Source organism: Anabas testudineus, chromosome 19 (assembly GCF_900324465.2).
Source record: "Anabas testudineus chromosome 19, fAnaTes1.2, whole genome shotgun sequence".
Lineage (NCBI taxonomy): Eukaryota > Metazoa > Chordata > Actinopteri > Anabantiformes > Anabantidae > Anabas > Anabas testudineus.
The window spans coordinates 3,447,244-3,467,117 of record NC_046628.1 but is presented as its reverse complement, the minus strand read 5'-3'; the positions used below and the strand labels follow the sequence as shown (position 1 = coordinate 3,467,117).

Genomic DNA, 19,874 nt, shown 5'->3' with positions numbered 1-19,874 from the left:
AATTAGTGATCAGAAATATGAAGTGGTGTAACGCCGAGGTGTGTAGTGGAGCAGTGATCGCTGAGAGAGAAGACAAGCTGGTTGTCAGCCCTGTGAGTGGGAAGAGAGGGAGCTAGAGAGAGACCAAGAGGAGAGAGACTGAGAATTCTGAGTGGACATTCAGACAGCTATAAATGTCTGTTTTAGTGCATTTTCAGATGTATGCATTGTATTTCTGTTCATTTATTCAATTTTAAGTACGGAAAACTCTATAGGTCTATAACTTAAAACTTCACTATATATTTTTGTAATATTATTTATGCTCCAAAACACTATATTCATGTGGCAAGCTGCTGTCAAACCCCTCTGTGACCCAGAGTCATTGAACAACCTGGCTGCAGCGCAGGTCCTGAGAAGCACAGTGGAGGTTGTCAGTCAGCCCATGAACGAGCTTCTCCTCTGCTCTCGCTACTCATTCTAGCACAAGCTTGACTTCCAGAGCTGACATAAATAGCTTAGCGACAGTGTGCTGTGATAGTGTGTAGGTGTCCGAGTAATAACACTGTGCAAATGAGACGAGTGGTCTGCAACACTAGTTTTAGGTAAAAGAAATCCCAATCTGTGCCTTGAAACTGTGCCGCTGTGGTAAGATTTAGATTACCACTTGGGTTAGAGTCTAGGAAATGCATTATGTCAATCAATGTCCTCAATTCACACAAGTGTGTGTGTATGTGTGGAATTCTTCCAGGACCCTAACACACGCCAACTACAGACGGAGCCATTAAATTTTCTGTCAAATCCTCCTGAACAGCTTAATTAATAGTAAATCAGCTTCCAGCTACCACAAGACTTTCACATCTTAATCTCCTGCTCCTTTTTTTTTTTTTACATAAAAAAGCTGTCTCTGCTCCTGTCTGTCTGTCTTTTTTTTTTTTTTTTTTTTGTGCTAAAATTAAGAAATGCCATTGTTATCACAGCAGAAGACGGTGAAAAGCTCAATGCGGCCTTAACAGAGGGGAGAACACATGATAATTCGAGGACAATGCAGACAGTATAGATGAAGGGTGCAGGGGAAAATCAGCAAATATGTTTGTGACTGTTGTGACTGTTGGTAGGAGAGGGACAGAAGCAGAGAGCGAGCAGGGAGAGAGAAGGACAAACATTATTAGAGTCAGAGCTATAAACAGGCAGGGAGCTGCAGAGTGCGGCTGCATCGCTAATTTTCTGTTTGGCAAAGGAAAGGACCTCGAAGAGCAAAGCCGCACCACCCCCGTCTGCCACTCAACTTTCCCTTTCTTTCTTTCTTTCTTTCCTTTTACTTTTTTTTTTTTTTTGGTTCACCCAAAAGGTTTCTGCTGTCCCTGCAGCTCAATTAGGCGAACATGCACTGATTCATCGCAGTGTTGCCACTCAAGAGGCTGCCGTTTAGTACTGTTCAGCAAGTCATATTTACTGTGATATATACTCATGCAGATGATTAAAGGGTCTTTGATACCTGTGAATATTTGTTACATTTTGTTAAAAGCAAGCTTTTTCCCCCTAAGTTAATTTTAATTGGATACTGATACCAACATGTCCATTTGTAAGCTTTTTGGAGTTGGATTAGTTCCTGCTGTCCATACTTCACTTCTCAGTCAGGTCTGTTGCCAGGTCTAACCCAAAGAGCCTCATCCCGCCTGATATCTGAAGGCTATTCTTATTTTTTGTTATATATTGAATGTGAATTGAATGATTTTTAGCCTGAGAGGTCAGAACAAAACAAAACAAAAACGTTGGTGCAGCACACTCGCTGCTGCATGTAAAGCTTATTGCTGAGTGCGTCACAATAGCTGAAGTATGAGTATAGCTTTACTATCTTCTTGTAATTCAAAAGTTGAGAAAAATGGAATCCTTTCTCTGCTCTACATGTGCATCGCTCTGCTGCACAGGAGGGCGAAAGTAGTAGAGTGAAAATAATATTCAATATCAATAGTGAATAGCAGCATACAAAACATTCTTCACCATTGCACTTAGTGGCTGTAATGACGAACATCACAGGCAGCAGTTAATGTCACCTGCCACAAACATCAATTAGCAGTTGATAAGGTCCGATTTCCTCTCAGATTTAATACAAGAACAACAAGTGGCAAATGCAACAGATTATTTTGGGGAGAAAAGACTCCACTGATCATATTTGCACAAACGCACTGTAATTCTGCTCTCTGACGTCTCCTCCCCTCCCGAACGTTCGTCTAGCTGGGTGCCAGCTGACACTGGATGTACATCACATTGATTTTTACTTTACCGTTGTGGGAATCAAACAAAGCCTCTCAGCTGTGAGAAGGCTTTCAGTGATGTAATGACTTTTCTCTGCGGCCTCTGTGCCCAAACATGATCATCAATACCAATAAAGTCTGTGTGTGTTTTTGCGCATATTCATATGTGTGTGTGTGTGTGTGTGTGTGTCTGTGTGTGCCATGTGAGTAACGAGCTGCTGAGCCAACAGGGTGCTCGCTGCCACAATAGCAGCTGTAAAATCCTGATATGAGGCTGTAAAGAATTTAAGGGTTTAAAGGCATCAGGCTCCTGAAACGTTAACAACTATAATTACATGCATGCAATAACACATGCAGCTGGAATTATGCAGCTTAGGCAATAGACTGAAAAAGCCACAATTCTTCATGATTATACAATTGAAGTTGTGAGAACCTGACACAGGGATGTGTGTGTCTGATGTGCATACTTCTTATTGCCTGTTCCGGGGATTGAAGAGACATTTCATTACATTAACATTTATTTTAATTTCATTTTAGAGTAATAACAAAAAATGGATAAAAAAAAAAAACACTTTTAATGTCATCTCCAACTTTATCTGTCATCACTGGTTTTACAGTGTGTGTTAATGTCAGTGTAGTCAGTGATACAGCACAGGCAAAAACCTTGTTTTATGCTCATTCTGTCAAACAGTGTCACACTGAACACACTGCATTTGGTGGGTGAGGCTATCACCTTTAGTCAGCTGGGATGGTTTTATAGATACTTGCTAAAAACACAATGTGGAGAAAGAGATTTAGCTTTCGTTTCAGTTTGGAGACGCAGTTTCACACAACTATGTTTTAAAAACCTCATCGTTAGCAGAGATACTGGAACCATTATTTATTAGAGAATTGTTTCTGCCTTGTTTATAAAATCCTGAGCATTTAATGACAAGACATTAAGTCGAGACGAATTCCAATTTCCTCACATGCTGTATGTCTGCCCTCCAAAAATATCAGGAGGGAGACTGTAAATCCTGTTATCTTTGCAGCTGAACGATGTTTAAGTGATGCATTTATTTAAGTGCTCTCCAAAACTGGGACAAGATGTGCATTTATTATCTCTCTGCTTGTGTTGCTGCAGCTTTCATGTTAATCTGACACCATTCAAATCTGACTGTGCCGCATTAGAAGTTGTTCAGAAACGTTGCTCAGTCCAAACTCTTCGAATTGTCCTTGTGACTTTACGTCTGGCCCTTTCACTCATGACACTGACAAGTAAAACTTCCATTTACATAATGAGATGTAGGTCTGAAAGGGTACAAAGTGCAAGATATTTATTGACTTTATTTATCTAATTGGAATTACTGCAAATGTACTGGCATTAGGCAACAGAGCATATGCAGCCTTGAATATACAAAAACCCATCAGTGAGAGAGCAGGAGATTTAGATGAAGGTAAGTAGAGGCAGAAACGAGGGAGGGACAGATAAACAGCAGCAGAGGCTGTGGTCATGGTTACAGATGGTATGGCGGCTAAAAAGGAGGAGGTGAAGAACAAAGAAAAACACAGGAAACAGAATAAAAGAGTGAGAGATGGAAAGTGCCGGGCAGCGTGTTACAATCTCTTTATCATCCATATGTTCTCCAGAATGCACCACGAGGCTCCGACGCCAATGGAAACAACACGCTACTGTATAAAAGATGCTGAACTAACCTTGAACGGACACGTGCGAGGGCAGAACTGTTGCAACACAAAAAACTGTGGACGTTGTTGTCATTGGGATATAATGAACAAATGGTTTGATTCTTTTTCACAGTTAACTGCTTATTTTAAAATGTGTATGCGTACAGACATCATGTCTTTGTTGACAACGTACATGGGATCTCTTTCCTAGTTGGGACTTTCACCTTCAGTCATGCCTCATACTTTCTTTGTACTAATTTGTCGTGTTCCCTCATAATGTAGCAACTTTCAATTATCGTGTTTTCTACAGTGCATCTGTTTTCAGGTGCAGTGGTTAGCAGCGACACCTCACAGTAACATGATTTGAGGTTTCAATCAGCATGCCAGCTGGGGCTTTTCTCTGTGGAGGGTGCAGTTTCTTTCCTCCCCTTGTCAGTTAGCTGCTTCTCTCTGTACCAAGGCAGTTGCATTGTACCAGGGCTTATTATGTGTCACTTTTGGAAAAATCTACTTGGCTGAACACAGTGAAGTGACAAAAATGACGCTATGTGTGGTGTGGACCTACCCTGAGCAGACAGGTGGGGGGCAGCACAACATACAGTGAATCTTGACACCAACATTTCAGTCCACAGCTATATTACCTGTGACGCTGAGCTTCTGCTGCCACCGTGCATCACAACAAGAAACATTATCAAGCCCAGATTTCCTTTATGTGTGTGTTAAACAGACTGTAGTTGAGCACTGAGCTGAACAGGTGTGCTCTCTTACCCTCCCGCAGTGAGTACCGGCCATACTGTATATTCACCACATACACACACACACACACACACACACACACACACACTGTCAAGTAGCCTCCCACTGTGTTTGCATCTGCCGTGGTGCACACTAGAGCTGTTTCTGTGCAAATGCTAACTCACTAACGCACTACGTGGAGAGAAGAGACGGATGTGGGGCAGGGTGGATGCTTTGATGTACAGGATATAATATAAATATTACGTACATATGACGAAAAGCACAATGATCAAAGGAACATCACACTAGGATTTGTGTGGCTCTGTCTGGTTTGGAGAAAAATCACGTCAGGATAAAGAGGATTTATTTCCTGGGACTAAATTCGAACATTTTTAATGTGAGGTAACACACAGGCAACACAGAGACTGTGCTAGTACTTTATAATATCAGCTGAAGCAAGTGTAGCAAGTGTAAGTGAGCAAACCATGCAATCATGTCATGTTATTGTACCTGAGTGCTACAGGTACCAGCTCCTGTCTACACCCCTCCTCTCAAAGCTCAATCCTCACTTTCAGGGTTAACAAAGCCCTCTGATTTCAAGTCATCTACACTTTTGATTGTTCCAAGAAAAGCTGACAGCATGATTGGAAATGTTTCCATGGTTCTCATGAAACCCACAGAGTGTTTTTGCCTTTATGGCAGCATAAGAAACTTATACCACTTATGCCGAGGTGGACGACAGCTACATTACACCTTAAACATAAACTCTGTGACTTCCTGTGCATTTCAAGATGTGGCCACAGGACAAATAGTGTTCCATGTAGGATGACCAGAAGTAAGACCGTCCATTACAGTATGAATGAACTTTCCAACATTAAACGAACAAGTAATAATTGGAATTTTAAAAGTATGATTTGACAGTTGTGGCATTCTGTCTTCTGTTTCCTTTGCCTATTAGAGACAATGCAGTCGATACCTGATACAGACTGATTTAATGCAAACTATTAAAAGCATAATGATGGAAACCAGCTGTTTGGACAGACGCTGAGCTCCGAGTCTGTTTCCCTCCAGAGACTGCTCTCCATCGGCTGTTAATGAAGCCATTTGCACACCTACACACACACACACACGCACACAAAGACACCTGCATGGGCGCACATGGACATTCAGGTCACACAGGCATACCTGTGCACACACACACACACACTGACAAACCCACACACACACAAACGCACACACAGACTCCAGATGTAAATGCATCGGGCCCTGCCAGATGGCAACGGAGCCATTCCTCTCCTTGATGTGTAAGACACACACTTTTTTAAAATGGCCCTATTCTGCCCTTAGCTCATCTCTGCATTAATCAAAGGACAGTAAATGCACCTACAGGGGACGAGAGTGGCACCAAATGGGGCAGTTGATGGCTGGAAAATCACAGTAGGAGGTGAGTTCAGAGGAGAGACGCATTGCAACTACAAAGAGGTGGGTTCATCTCAATCTACACCTCCATGCTTTTCATGTCTGTCACCTCCCTTCATTTGTTGCCACCGTGCTCTGTGAAATTATGGGCACCTCAACAAATGACTTTGGGCAACTTTGAGAGACTTTTCATGAGTTCTGTGTTTCTAACATATATAAACCAAACGCACTTTTACAACATTTGGAAGCAGACAGTATTTACTGTTTGTGTCCTAATCTCACGTTAAAACTGAACTTCCAGATGATGCATGCAACACCGGCACCCTTCATTAAATGTTAAACAATACACATTTGTGTTTGTGTTGGGTCTAAATTGGATCTGGGTTTTGGCCACACCATGCAGTCTGTCCTGCAGCCACTCTAACTTTGTCTTGGCTCTTTGTTTTAACTCTCAGTGGCTCCTTTGGCCCCTCCAGAAACATACATGTAGTTCCTAATTTTCCTGAACCTAAATTGTGATAGAAATAGTTGATTCTTCTAGTTGCCATTATTTGGGTATTGATATAACACAAAAACAGTTTAAGGAAGTAAGAGACAGGGCATGACTCAAGTGCATGTTTGCTTGTTCTTACCCGAATGTTGTCGAAGGATGCTTTGTTGGTGACATCATACAAAAGGAGGAGAGCTGAGGAGAGAGACAAAAAACAGACATATTTAAAAATGTCCTTCACTACCTACCTACAGTACCTCAACTAAAAAACAGGTTATACTGGCTAAACAAAGTTGATGCTATTATAGAGCAATTCTTAATTCACTAAGACTGTTTAGTGTTCAACAAGAACGTTTATTAAGCAAAAACCTCTGACATGGCGTCCACTGTGAGCTAGGCAAAGTGCTGAGCTTTCTCCTTCACCGGCACATTAGCATTACACCTGACAACATAACCACATGTGTGAATTCTAATTACCTCCAAATGCATTGTGCTGCTATACGGGATCATATCACCTCAGGTAATTCTTTCTCAGTGCAAACTGGAGGGTGGGTATTATAAAGCCCTGTCAGACAGAAAAACTCATTAAACCTACGAGAACAATTGGAGCTCATTTACTCAGCTGGGCTTCACTTGGAAGAATTAGACTAAGCTAATTGTCACCGCTGCACCTCTCTTCCCACTGCTACATCTGATCCTTGTAGCCCTCTTCTCCTTTATTTAGATCTCACACTATCCTCATTCCTTCACAGTTTTTCCCCCCGTACTCTACATATCCCACCTCTTCACCTTCCCCTTGGCGTCCCCGACCCCTCTGCCTCTCTGCCATGCCCGCATTTCCACCAATCTATTTTGGATTAAGTCCTCTATTGTTTATTCAGCCCATTTAAGTCCGTGAAGGCTGTTTAACGAGTTGTAATCAATGCGAGCGTGGCCTGCCTCTGTCAAACTAAGAAAACAGAGAGGAAGAGAAAAGGAGGAGGTGTAAAGAAAACAACAAAACAGAAGGAGAAGGAGACAATGTGCCCCACGAGTTCATTTCCTCTCGCGTAGCTCCTGTGTTTATCAGCCGCCAGAAGAATGGAGCAAACCGCAAGGAGCTGCTTTCCTTCACCCTCCCTTAATCCAATTACATCTTGTCAAGAGCACAAGACAGACGAAGCTAGAGAACTTTCTCACAGCAGTAGAGACGCTAGAGAGTTTTTATCAAGGGCGGTTACATTGTGGTTGCAAAAGAGTAGGTATGAGGAGAGAATAACAAGTCGGACAGGCAGTGAAAGCCCGGGTAAAAGAGCGATGAGACAAACATTAAGAAGAGACATGGGTACAGATCGAGACAGTTACATCTACACCATCCTCACATGACAGTCTAAATGTAAGAGTTAGTAGCTAAATATATACAAAACAATACATGTTTTCACATTTGTATATATTTGTTTTTAATTTAGAACGGACATTTAATCATGATATTTATTTCCATATGTCACTTTGTTAATACCACCACATAGCACCAGCCTGCTTGTTGCCTGTAAATGTAAAGACTTCACCCTTTAGGGACTTTATATCAACTACACAGTATCAATTGTCAACTGGACTGATGCTACCACATTTAAATCCAGTTAAGAGGAAGTCCTAACACACACATATTTATTAATCTTCTCCATGTTTCCGCTTCTGCATTTAAGCCTCTTGAAAAAAGTCTAGATCTGTCAACGCCCACTACTTACAGGCCAATCTTCAATCTTCAATCTTTCAATTTAAGAGAAACAAGCAAACATACAATTAAACTACAAACATCAGGTCAGAAATGTTTCAGTCTAGTTTTAAACTAATTATAGGTGACGCTGTTAGTAAACAATAAGAAGAGATAGTACTTCAGCTACATGCTGCTATTGATATTGTTTATATTCTTTAAAATAAACCGAGGAAGCACATAGGACTGTATAAAGTCGGCTTGGCTTTTACTGATCTGTGTAGAAACAAATAATAATTTCTCCATGATAAAATAAGTGAGGTTCCCCAAACAATTTAGGGTGACTGCTTTTATATATTCTATGTTACGCCTTGGTGATTTCATCAGTAAATATATGGACATGTCTCATCGATGACATTGGTGTACTTTTTAGATGTATTTTACGGCATCCTGTAAATCTCACACTGAACGACTTAGAGACTGATGCATGATGTTATATCCAGCAGACTGGACTACAGACCTGTTGGTCACTGAGCAGCTCCACTGAAGTCTTCCTCAAGCTGTGTCCATGAAGGAGGGCAAGCACTGCTTTTTCCAGACTCACTCAATTGCACCGTTTCGGGTGATTGAACTAGTGAACCTCCAGTCACAACCTTTTTTCAGGTGTGGTATAAAATTACCATAATGAGCCCTGAGTGGCTGTGTAAACATATATGCATCCTGCTTTAAGGGTAAAAAAAGGGGACTTCAGCAAGTTGAGTGACAAAACATCTGTGCTCCATTCTGTATGTGTGGCTGTGAGGGGTTCCCACTTAAGCTGGAAGGCAAGGCACTCCAGAGGAGAGGAGAGAAATAATTAGTGTATGGCTGCAGAAGACAGCTGTGTTCAGAGAAGAGGCTCCAAAAAGCCAGTGTACATTTGGGAAGGCAACAATCTGTTTTGTTAGTTGGATGTGAGGATGTGGAGGTTGGAATTTTTACTGACAGGAAAACAGACAAATACAGTAGACTGTATTTTATTTAACTGTAAAACAGGAACTATTTGACTTGACTATTTGACTTTGTGAGTCACTGCCACCTTGACAATCAAAGTTCACGGAGGAGTCCCTGAGAAGGATGCGATGGGGTTTGATGGAGTGAAGTGATCCATAAAGAGCACCACCATCCATCATCTCTCAGATGATAACCTGCCTTAATAATCACCCACTGACCTTGGCTGCTCTGCCTTCATTGAAAAGAAGTCGCATAAACAAGCAGCACATGCTGAGATATGCGTGCACATGCAAATAAACATAAGCCTGAAACACACTGAGGGGTTTCATGCCTAGTGGCACAGGTACCACTAATACCGCTGATTATTAAATAGACAGAAATGTTCCATTTTATAAGAGAGAGAGGTTTCAGAAGTGACTTTCACAGACTCAACTGATTTACATTCACACTGAAAACACTGCCAAAATATTTCCATCAACTTGCAAATGGCAGATAAGTACCAGCAGTCACCGTTCTGGTCCATTACTGCCTTGAGAATTAAAAGCACACCTACGATTACTGCACACTGAGCACTGAGGACACCTGCTAATGAAAAGCCTGTGTGTATGTGTGTGTGCTAGTGTGTGTGTGTGAGATATCTGACTGATGAGTTTCACTTTACTGCTTCGGGGGGGGTTGCTACCGATGTTACGCTACCACAAAATGAGGGCAAGCGTGTGAAACTGCTACCAGCGTCCATCACTTTCACTACTCCTCTGACAGTTCCAGCGGCAGTTGTCATTTCTACCTCTCCTCCTGTAGCACAGCGTGGCCTGCAGGGCTCCTTTCTATGGCAACCATTTTAGACAGGGGTGGATCAATCACCAAGACAAGCGTTTACTAAATTCCCCAGGTGTGGTGCCAGCTGAAGCCCGCGATACGTAGAGACGGACTTTTCAGATAAATATGAAGGAGAAGTGAACAGGTAAGGCAGGTATACAGATGAATCAATATTTGAAGAATTTGAAGGGACACACACACACACACACACTGCTGAGCTTCCTCTCAACTCGCTTCACCACACAGATACCCAAGAATAAAGCCTGTAAAGTGCCTTTGACTGTGACCTTGCACATCAATTTTAATAGGCAGGAAACTAGTACCGTAGGTGTGTGTGTGTGTGTGTGTGTAAAGCACTCCTTGAGAGAGCTTTATGATGGATCGCACCGCTCACAGCTTTCCCTAAACTGGAGCAATACCCTCGCCATTTTGAACATTTTGTTTCCTATTGCTGTTCCCTTCTTCCTCATTCATCTTCCTCCTCCTTCCTTTTTTCTCCATCTTTTTCCCCTTCATCTCTCATTTCCCATACGTTCTCCACTCTGCCGCTGGCCATTCTTCCTGTCACAGCCCGGGATACGTTTCGCCCCCACAAGCTGGATCTGATTGAGGCCCACAGTTGCTCATTAGTGATGAAAGTTGTGACCCAAGAAGACGGAATAGAGGGAATAAAAAATGATCCAGGCAGGATGGGCTGAGGCAGAGCAGAGCTGTGGCATAATGAGCTAATGACAGTGATTTAATAAGAAATAGGTGTAGCCTCTGTGGGTCTGACAGTGTGTCATTTGTCACGACTTCTATGTTCCTGCTTGCTTTCTGTTTTAGTTAATTTCAGCCATGTTAGACAAAAACTAACAGACAAACTTCGATAAACTGTCAACGACACATTGAAACTAATAATAAACCAATAATAAACAGTTTTCAAAGTATGGAGATACGCCCTTAGATGACCCATCGTGTGTTGGCAAAAACAGTGACAGACATTCTTTAAAAGACACCTAAAAAAGGTTGAGGACATCTATGATGTGGTGGTACTGTGGCTCCAACACAATTGGTGCCGTGCATTGCCAAATGTTTGACTAAAACCAAAACTGAAACTAACTTGAAAGCAAATTGTCAGTAGAAACATAAATAAACGTACATGTACTAAGTTCAGAATTGACTGAACACATTGACACCTGTCCCTTTAGCATTAGGCTGAATCCTGTGTCTTTCCCTCTGTGCCCCCTCTTGTGGCCTCTATTTTTGACACATAAGAGGAAGGTCCTCTTCTTCCAGAGCAAACAAAGGTTTTCCCTTAACTGGAATTCAGCTTAAGTTTTTTAATTCATCATAAAAGAACAGGGTGTTAAATAATGACTTTACAGTATGTAATAAAACATGTGGTTAGAAATGTACTACCATTCAAAAGGTTGGGGTCACAGAGAAACATTATGCAATTTAGAGTGAGATCTGAGCATGATAGGCCTCATTAGGAAAGGTGCTGTTTCTGGGAGGTGGGGATGGTTACAGTCCTTTGAGCTTGGACTGTTTCTGAGACACAAATTACCAACAGTGACAGGTCACTAACGCTACAATGGCCAGGGCTAATTGTAGTCAGAAATGGGCTTGTTTCATTTATCTGCAAAATGGTTGCTTAAACCAACGTACAGCACAATGTTACTAATGAAAATCTAGTGTACATCCTTGTCATCTGCTCCTGTGGAGTTCTAGCCCGAACCAACAGAGAGGACTGATGAACAGGAGCAAATCTGACAGAAACATCAATATTCAAGATAACTAAATAAACTAACCTTGACTAGCATTAATACTGAACTGGTTCGTGTTCTATTGAGACTTTACAGACAAACACCCTCATAAAGCCATGGCTAACAAAGAGAAGGCAATGAAGGTTATTACAGGGAAATAACTCACATTATTCTGAACAATGCAGCCTGGGCAACCTTTTCAATCATAAGGCACCATTTGGAGCAGTTATCTTCTCTGCAGCTATTACCTGGTCCCATGAAATCTATTAACTCTGTCACTGTAAGTCTTTAGATTCATCATATTGGCTCTTTCTGAGCGATACACTAATGGGAAAGGACATTGGAAGAATTTTATTTTCAAGCTGAGAAGTCCATCATTCGCAAATGTGACATCTATGTTACAAAGTGACTGATGACACAAAGTTAATGGCAGTGATGGTGCTTTGTCAGGGATAGGGATTTCTTAATGCCATAATTCCAGGACATGTCTTCACACCATTCGTCATAAAGGATTAGTGTGTGAAGGGAGAACGTTTGACAGCCTTGAGAGCCATTCCTCTTTGTTTCCTCTGTACTCCTTGTAGTGTGCTGCCTTCAGTTCAGGCATAATGCCACTTCATGACAGAGTGAGCTTCTATTGAAAGCTCTCCAGTGATTTGGACTCACCTTTTATTCATCATGCTCCATTTCTCTGCATTTGTTTGTTCGTGCCAGTTGCCCTTTGTCTTCTCGGCGGTTCTGGCCTCAGTCAGCATGGATGCAAAGGCTAGCTGTTTTTTTATTTGAACTGCTTCTTGTTTCTTCCTTTGATTTAATAAATTTTTTAACCCTAACTAATTACCAGCCCCTACCTTTCTTTCCATCTCTCTCAATATCCTCTCTCTTATTTTATGTCTTTTTCCCTCCCTTTCCTGACTACCTCCCACGTGTTACTTGTCTACCCCACTGGGTCTGCTTTTCCTCTTTTTTAACACCCTGTGGTTTCCCGCCATGCTGTGGAGATGACAAACTGTCAGCTGCACGGGGGAAGAGTGGGGAAAAAGTCTGGGCCTAGACCAAGCCGGACGTTTGCAGGGCACTCTACACCAGATGGGCCTGGCAGACGGCACTGGGCTCACAGCAAACACCAGCTCATTTGCACTGATTGTCTGGATCTCCTGGCTCTCTCATTAACGGCTTAATGACAGTGAAGATCGGGGCCAAAGCTGAATAAAACAAACATCATGTCTAGCCCACAAAGTAACACTTTAAGATGTGCACTATCTCTCAACAACTACACTGCTCAAAATAATTAAAGGAACACTATTAAACCCATCAGATATCAATTGGGAAAAAAATAATGCTGGAAATTTATACTGATCTGAATGTGATGAACCTGGAGGTGTTCTATTGAACTTAGGTTAGTCAGTGTTATCAATTTCTTCATCCTCCAGGAACTGCCTGAATATGCCTCCCCAGACCATCACTGACCCACCACAAAACCAGTCATGCTGAACGATGTTACAAGCCTCTTTTACAGTGCCTCTTCAAAGCAGCTTTACAGTGCCAATACGCCGCCTTGCTGTGCAGAATAAAACATACCAAGCCATTGTGGAGGGGCCCCTTACCTGGTTGTTTCTTGTGGTTGTTTCACTGTTGTAGAAACATTTATGACATGATTTGAATTCAACTCATGTCATACATCTAGACTTGAACCTTGACTGCTTTAACATTCGGTTTGTTTATGCAACATGTTTAAGTGATCAGATGTGACATTATGTTGGAGACTTGGGGAGACTTAAAGCACCACTATAATGTGCAAGTAGTTGGATGAAGTAAGCAGCAGAAGACTTCTATTTGGTGACTAAACAGACTGCAGTCTTACTCCAATCAAACTTTTTTCATTAATTCCTTCCTGCTGCACATCATAGCAAAAGTTGCTACTGTGTATTGGTCTCCAATAGAGAGAAGCAGTCCACAAAGTAGAAATTATGGATACAGTAAATGTGACTTATTTGTTGTACAATCAGCTATTTTAGCTTGAGTGGTGGCATAACTGCAAGTCTGGGAATATTTCTCAGAAATGTACAAGTAGGCCGTTCACAGGACATTTTTATTAAGACTTGTGTTTCAATTTAGCACCTTAAGAGCTGAAATCTTTTTTTAGCTGCTGGCTGATGCCAACTGAACTGACTAGTGCTGTGAAAACCTTAGGTGTAGTAAGGAGCTCAAAAAAAAAGAAAACAAATTTTGAATTTATGTTATTAATTCTAATGCAATGAAAGCAGCATATGTAACACGCTGATCTCATATGGATGTATGAAGACTTTTTCTCTAACTCAGTGTTTTATACTCCATTTAAGTTTGAAAATGATGATGAATTTTCAGAGTTTACTTTTCTAAAACGTATGTGCCATGCTTTGGAGTATACAGTATATCTGAGGGACTATAATTGTTCAATCTTTTTTTAGCTTCTGGTCTTGCTCACTTCTACCTTATGACGCTCAGAAACGAAGCAGAGCCGTCTGAGCGTCCAACCGTTACATCTCAAAGCCTGAGTCACGAAAAACGATCCATTAGTTCACAGGAATCGACAGCTTTCGTGACAGCTGTGCTCAGCCTGCATTCTCTCCCCTGGTCCTGCCTGTCAGACTGATTCAGCTTTATTTAAAAGTCAGCAGCAGACGGACACCTCGGAGGAGCTGGTTCGAGGCTCCCTGGGTGCCTTGTTAAAGATCAGCGAGGGTAAGCTGTTGTACTGACATATCAGAATATCACTGGGCAACTGGCCAGCCACACACATACACCTACACATACACACACACATTTGAATTTATTAAATCAGGATTTTGGAAAAAAAAAAAAAAACAATACGTGTAGATACAGATAGCATGACCATTCACAACTTCAATTTTGCTGTGAGTTAAGACTAGGTGGTAGGGTTAGGATCAGGTTTTGGTTAGGGTTAGGGCAAGGCAGTACATGTGATAAGTTAAAAATAGGTACAGAGTAGGTCAACATAACCTATGTGACAGTAAGGGGCTAGAGAATGCATTATGCCAATCAGAGTCCTCACACTGACTACCATACAAAAATGTGTGTGTGTGCGTCTGCATTCCCAAACACCTGCTCATTCAGGTTGGCCTGAGGCACACTGCTATCTGCACTCAGTGGGGCTGGTTGAGCTATAACTGCTACACACATGCAGCACAGACGCACACTCACAAACACATGCAGGAATTGCTCAGAGCTGTCCCACTACCCACTGTGTGAGAGGCAGGCTCATTTTCCCACCCAGTGGTCAGCCTTTCGCTGATGGGAACCTGCACATCACAGGCGAATGCTTGCACACACACACACACACAAGTCTAACAAACGAGTTGCATCTTGAGTGTTTTAAGGAAACACAGACAAACAGGTCCAGCTCCTAATGCCCATTATATATGTGAATATAACAGTTTGTGTAAGAGAAAAACATAAAGTAAGTGAGAGTTGTCAGTAACAGTGAAACAGACTGTAATAAACACAGAAGAATCTTACCGTGAGCATCGCGGTAGTAAGCGTGTGTAACACTCCGGAAACGCTCCTGACCAGCAGTGTCCCATATCTAAAAAGGAACAACAATAGGACATCCTCATCGTTGAATGATGATGGCATGCATCAAGCCTGCAACAGTTATTCCAAGACACGTGTAAAAGAGTCAGGACTGTGATGGGCAAAGATGGTAGGGTGTAATGGAGATGTACCGTATCAGAGTGGGCTCTGAGCCAATGCAACTGACAGCAAATGTGTTGGGAAAGGGGTGTCATTGAGGATAGTATGGATTATATGCACCTTGCACACTGACAGGAACTGGAATGCGGTTACGATGCCCAGCTCCTCTCGGTGCCACGTATCAGAGTGTCTTTGAAGAACATATTGAGCCCTAAGTTTCTCCTGTTGGGTCAGGTGTCTTGCATGGCAAGTGTGTGTATAAGTCCAGACCTTTTACACTACTATTTACAACATCACCTAACCTGTTACAGACATCCCACTTTTCCCACGTTGCAGTGTCCCACATATAGACCCCACATACTTGATACAAATCTGATATTTGTTGTGGTATAACAAGCCTGTTCCTCTCTATACCGTACTCACATTTAGAAAGTAACACAGTGTCAGTTTTGCCATTCATTTTCATCTCTTCTGTAGTTGTTTCCGTCTCATGCTCCATGGGCGCACAATCAATTTGCAAAGTCAAGTTTTTATTGCATTCTGATGCATTTTTCTTTTTTTTATCAATACAGCAACTTTCCCACTTCAGCCAAGTGTAAAAACCTAAGTGCAATCTTTTGATATTTCCACTCGGATGTTTTTTACATGCAAAATGAAAACACACAATAAAAGCGCTGAATGAAAACCCACCATGAATAGTTTTAAGTTTGCATTGAAAGGTGCAGAGGTGGCTGCAGGTTTCATTAAACATATTCCTGGGAACCCACTTGAAATATCATGTGACACACTTATGAATGACCACATTAAACACAGACAGATGACGAGAGAGAAAATGTGACAACTGTGTAAATGAGGTGAACAATTCATCAGACAGTGTCTAATGCTGTTTTTGAGCGACAGTCGGCATCTCTACCTGTCTGTGTCTCTTGCTGATAACAACTGAGCCTGATAATCTGATGGACGTTCTGCTTTTCCCTCTAGTGTCTCCAGTCAGGCAGATTATTGGGCTAATTGACTTATAGAGATTAACCGTGGCCTCATTAACTCATCATTTGGGCTCCTTCGATCGTCCACAGCAGGCAGCGGAGACGTAGCTAAGGTATTTACACCAGCTGCTGATTTATTAAAACGAACACACACACACACACACACACACACACACACACACACACACACACACACACACACACACACACACACACACACTCACTCACATGTTCCCACAGATACGTTTTTGCTCTTACCTGCAGTTTGACCTTCACAGCATCAATGCTCATAACTTTATTCTGAAAGACAAAAGACAAAACAATATACAGTCAAAAAGTGATGAAGACACAACACAAGGGAGTAAAACAGCTTAACAAGAATCAGAACCTAACTGCAATGATGGCTTCAAGCGCTGACAGAGACGGCCTGTTTCTAAATCCAGTATATATATTGTATGGTGAAGCTGATGTATGGTTTGTGACCACCGTTGGTGTAATAAGGCCGTGACCTCTATGAGTCTCTGTTTTATCACTATGATGTTGTCAGCACACTGTGCTATCTATGCTTCTGCAGAAGTGTACACACACACACACACACACACACACACACACACACATACACACACGTACACACACACACACACACACCTTTTGTTATGATGGAGACCTTTGTTTCAAGGAGTTGCATCATTTACCAACACTGTGGCTCCCAGGTAGTGTAGAGTAGTACACACAGACACGCACACACACACATATGGACGCACACAAAGAGGATCTTTGGATGGATCTTTTTGAAAAGACACCAAGTTAACGGTCGACAGCTGCAGCAGCTCCTGCTTTTTTTTTTTTTTCTTTTCACCATTCATCTAGATAGAGAGCTGATTCATCTTTGTCATCTGTCATTACAGGGGATGCGATAAAAGTGGCAAACACTATAGATGAGCATACAGCCTTTGTGAGGATGGATAGGTGCAAGTGCAGTGTTTTTTCGATGTGCTTTTAACGCGCCTTCTTATCCCACTGCCACGATGCTGGTTCTGCTTCTTGATGATGATCCCAGAGCACATTATGCATTATATCAACCCTAACTGTCATCCGATATTTGCTTCTTATTACCAAGAAAAACACAACGGTAGAGTTTCTGCATGCAAATTCCTTCCGTGGGGCGAAGAAATGAAGCCCTCAGGAAACGAAACCGCATCAGCAGATTCAGTTGCTTTTGTGGCAGATGGAAAAATCCAACAGAAACAGTGAATCAAAAACCTTAGATCACTCGTCAAGAGAAAGACAATGGCTGTACAAACTGAGTGTAGAGAGGGAAACAATCTGACAAGTAATGCTGAGTCATCCTTGTTGCAAGTGATGTGACTGTGACCCACTCCTAGATTGCCTTTGAGAGACGCCTCCTTTCAACTGAGACACAGCTACGGTGTGGATATTATGTCCAAACAGGTAAAAAGAACACACACGTTTTAATTTTGTGGCTGATCTGGGTGCTTGTTGGTCCAGTGGTCACTTTATTGTTGTCGGGTTTTTGCATTGAGGTTGTTATAACACATGAAGGAAACTGTTCTAGTGTCTGGTATCTAAATATTATCTTTCTATTAAATGAAAAATGTTTTAAAATATGTTTCCATTCAACTAAACTGCAACACATTTTGTAGACAACAAACTGTATTTGCGTGCTGTATGATGCATTTTTTAAATAAACATGAGTGTCAGTGAAACCAGGTAATCAAGTTGGGACAGTCGGGTTGTAATCAATCATACCTTGACCTTTAAAACCAGATTATCACAGTTCATGTTTGGAATATTTCAGCATGCATGTCCCTCTTTATAGACCCATTAATGTTAATATAAACACTTTCCTGCAGATCCTGTGCTTAAGTTGCAATATTACCCTACCCTGAGACCTGAGCTGAGGATGCAGTGTGTACAGCTTGGGGACAAAAACCTAAAATATGGTGAAATAGTTTAGCGTCTTCTCTCCGGGCCCCGCAGAGCCACAGCGGGAAAAAAAAGTTTGGCCAGTGGTTCAGTTCTGTTCCATGGATGTTTGTGTATATTTAAGGGCCCAGATCTGAGCAGGAGATGAAAGCCTTTTTTTCTTGCCTGCATAATAGTAGAGAATTTGAAAAGAAGAAAATATTAGTTTAGTGTGTAAGAGAACTCCATCAGAATCCAAGATTGAGATGTAAAGGACACATCTTTTGAGATGCAAACAAACCAGGGAGGAGCTGGATGGCAGGAAATGATCTGTTGCTGCAGTCTTATGATTGCTTTTCACTCACAGATGAAAAATGTGTTCTCTTTGAGGCAGCGTCTCCTGGCTTTTAAACCCAACCAACCACAATGGGCAGGTTGTCAGGCCAGACAACAAGAAAACCTGAACAATAATAAAAGCAGCCTCTTTTTTTTTTTTTAATATGTCAACATATTTTAGAAAAACATGATGGCAGGTTGGAGCTACCCTGTACATTGCCAGTTCTACATGAGGCAAGTGAAATAACAGCAGCAAATAGATCCTAATTGATTTGGCTATTCTATTTAAAACCTTGACCAAAAGGTTATTGTAATTTACAGTACATGCAGGTCTCTACATTTCATTTACACTGTAGGTCCAGAGGCTGCTGTTAGCTTTGAAGCCTTTTGCAATTGGTCCATTCCCTAACAACATACTTCCCTGATTCTTAATGCATTTCATCCATATTGCATGGGGATATGGGCGTTATTGTTAGTTTAGTCTACAAATGGGAAGCATTTAACAGCTCCTTAGACTTATTGTGACTGCAATATACTGCATGAAAGCTGGTTGATAAGGTTCAGTAAAAGAAAAAAACAGACACTGTCTGTTCATTTCAGCGAGGGACTGTGTGTAATACAGCATGACTGGCACCACATGGGCTCCAGCAAAACAATGCAGCCGAGTGCGACTTGCTCTACAACCAGAAGTGACATCATCCGGTAAGACGCTGCGTTGGCCAATAATGTCGGGTAAACTTGTGTTTGTCATCTAATCACCTTTTTAAACACACATACCCACTTATATTTCATATTCTCAACAGCATATGAAACAACACAACACAAACACTCAAATATTAACTTTCCTACACAGTTGAATTTGCACCGTGTAGCCTGAGCGTGAAGGAAAGCCTCTGCAACACTAGCAGATTGAGATAGAAAAAAAAAAAACATGTTAAGAGTTTAGTACAGAAAGTTCTAACTGCAGGTGATTGGCCAATACCAGTCTTTTAAAATAAGCTGTGTTTGTGCCTCAACATAACCAAGCCAAGATGCAAGGACCCATAATCATAGGAAACTCTGATAGGACTGTGAGGGTCGAAATTTGACATTTGTTTCTAAAACTGGAAATAATAATTATTATTATATTACTAAACT

At 41.6% G+C, this 19,874-nt stretch overlaps 1 protein-coding gene across 1 annotated transcript in view; it reads right to left on the bottom strand.

The window, feature by feature from the left end:
• The window catches only part of LOC113156696 (ras-related protein Rab-26), a 59,465-nt gene that overhangs the window by 15,424 nt on the left and 24,167 nt on the right, over positions 1-19,874 (bottom strand). The window contains exons 3-5 of the mRNA XM_026351943.1: positions 16,734-16,775; positions 15,316-15,382; positions 6,686-6,738 (exon numbers count right to left, since the gene is read on the bottom strand). Of these exons, the coding sequence (XP_026207728.1) occupies positions 6,686-6,738; positions 15,316-15,382; positions 16,734-16,775 (162 nt within the window). The remainder of the gene's footprint in view (positions 1-6,685; positions 6,739-15,315; positions 15,383-16,733; positions 16,776-19,874) is intronic.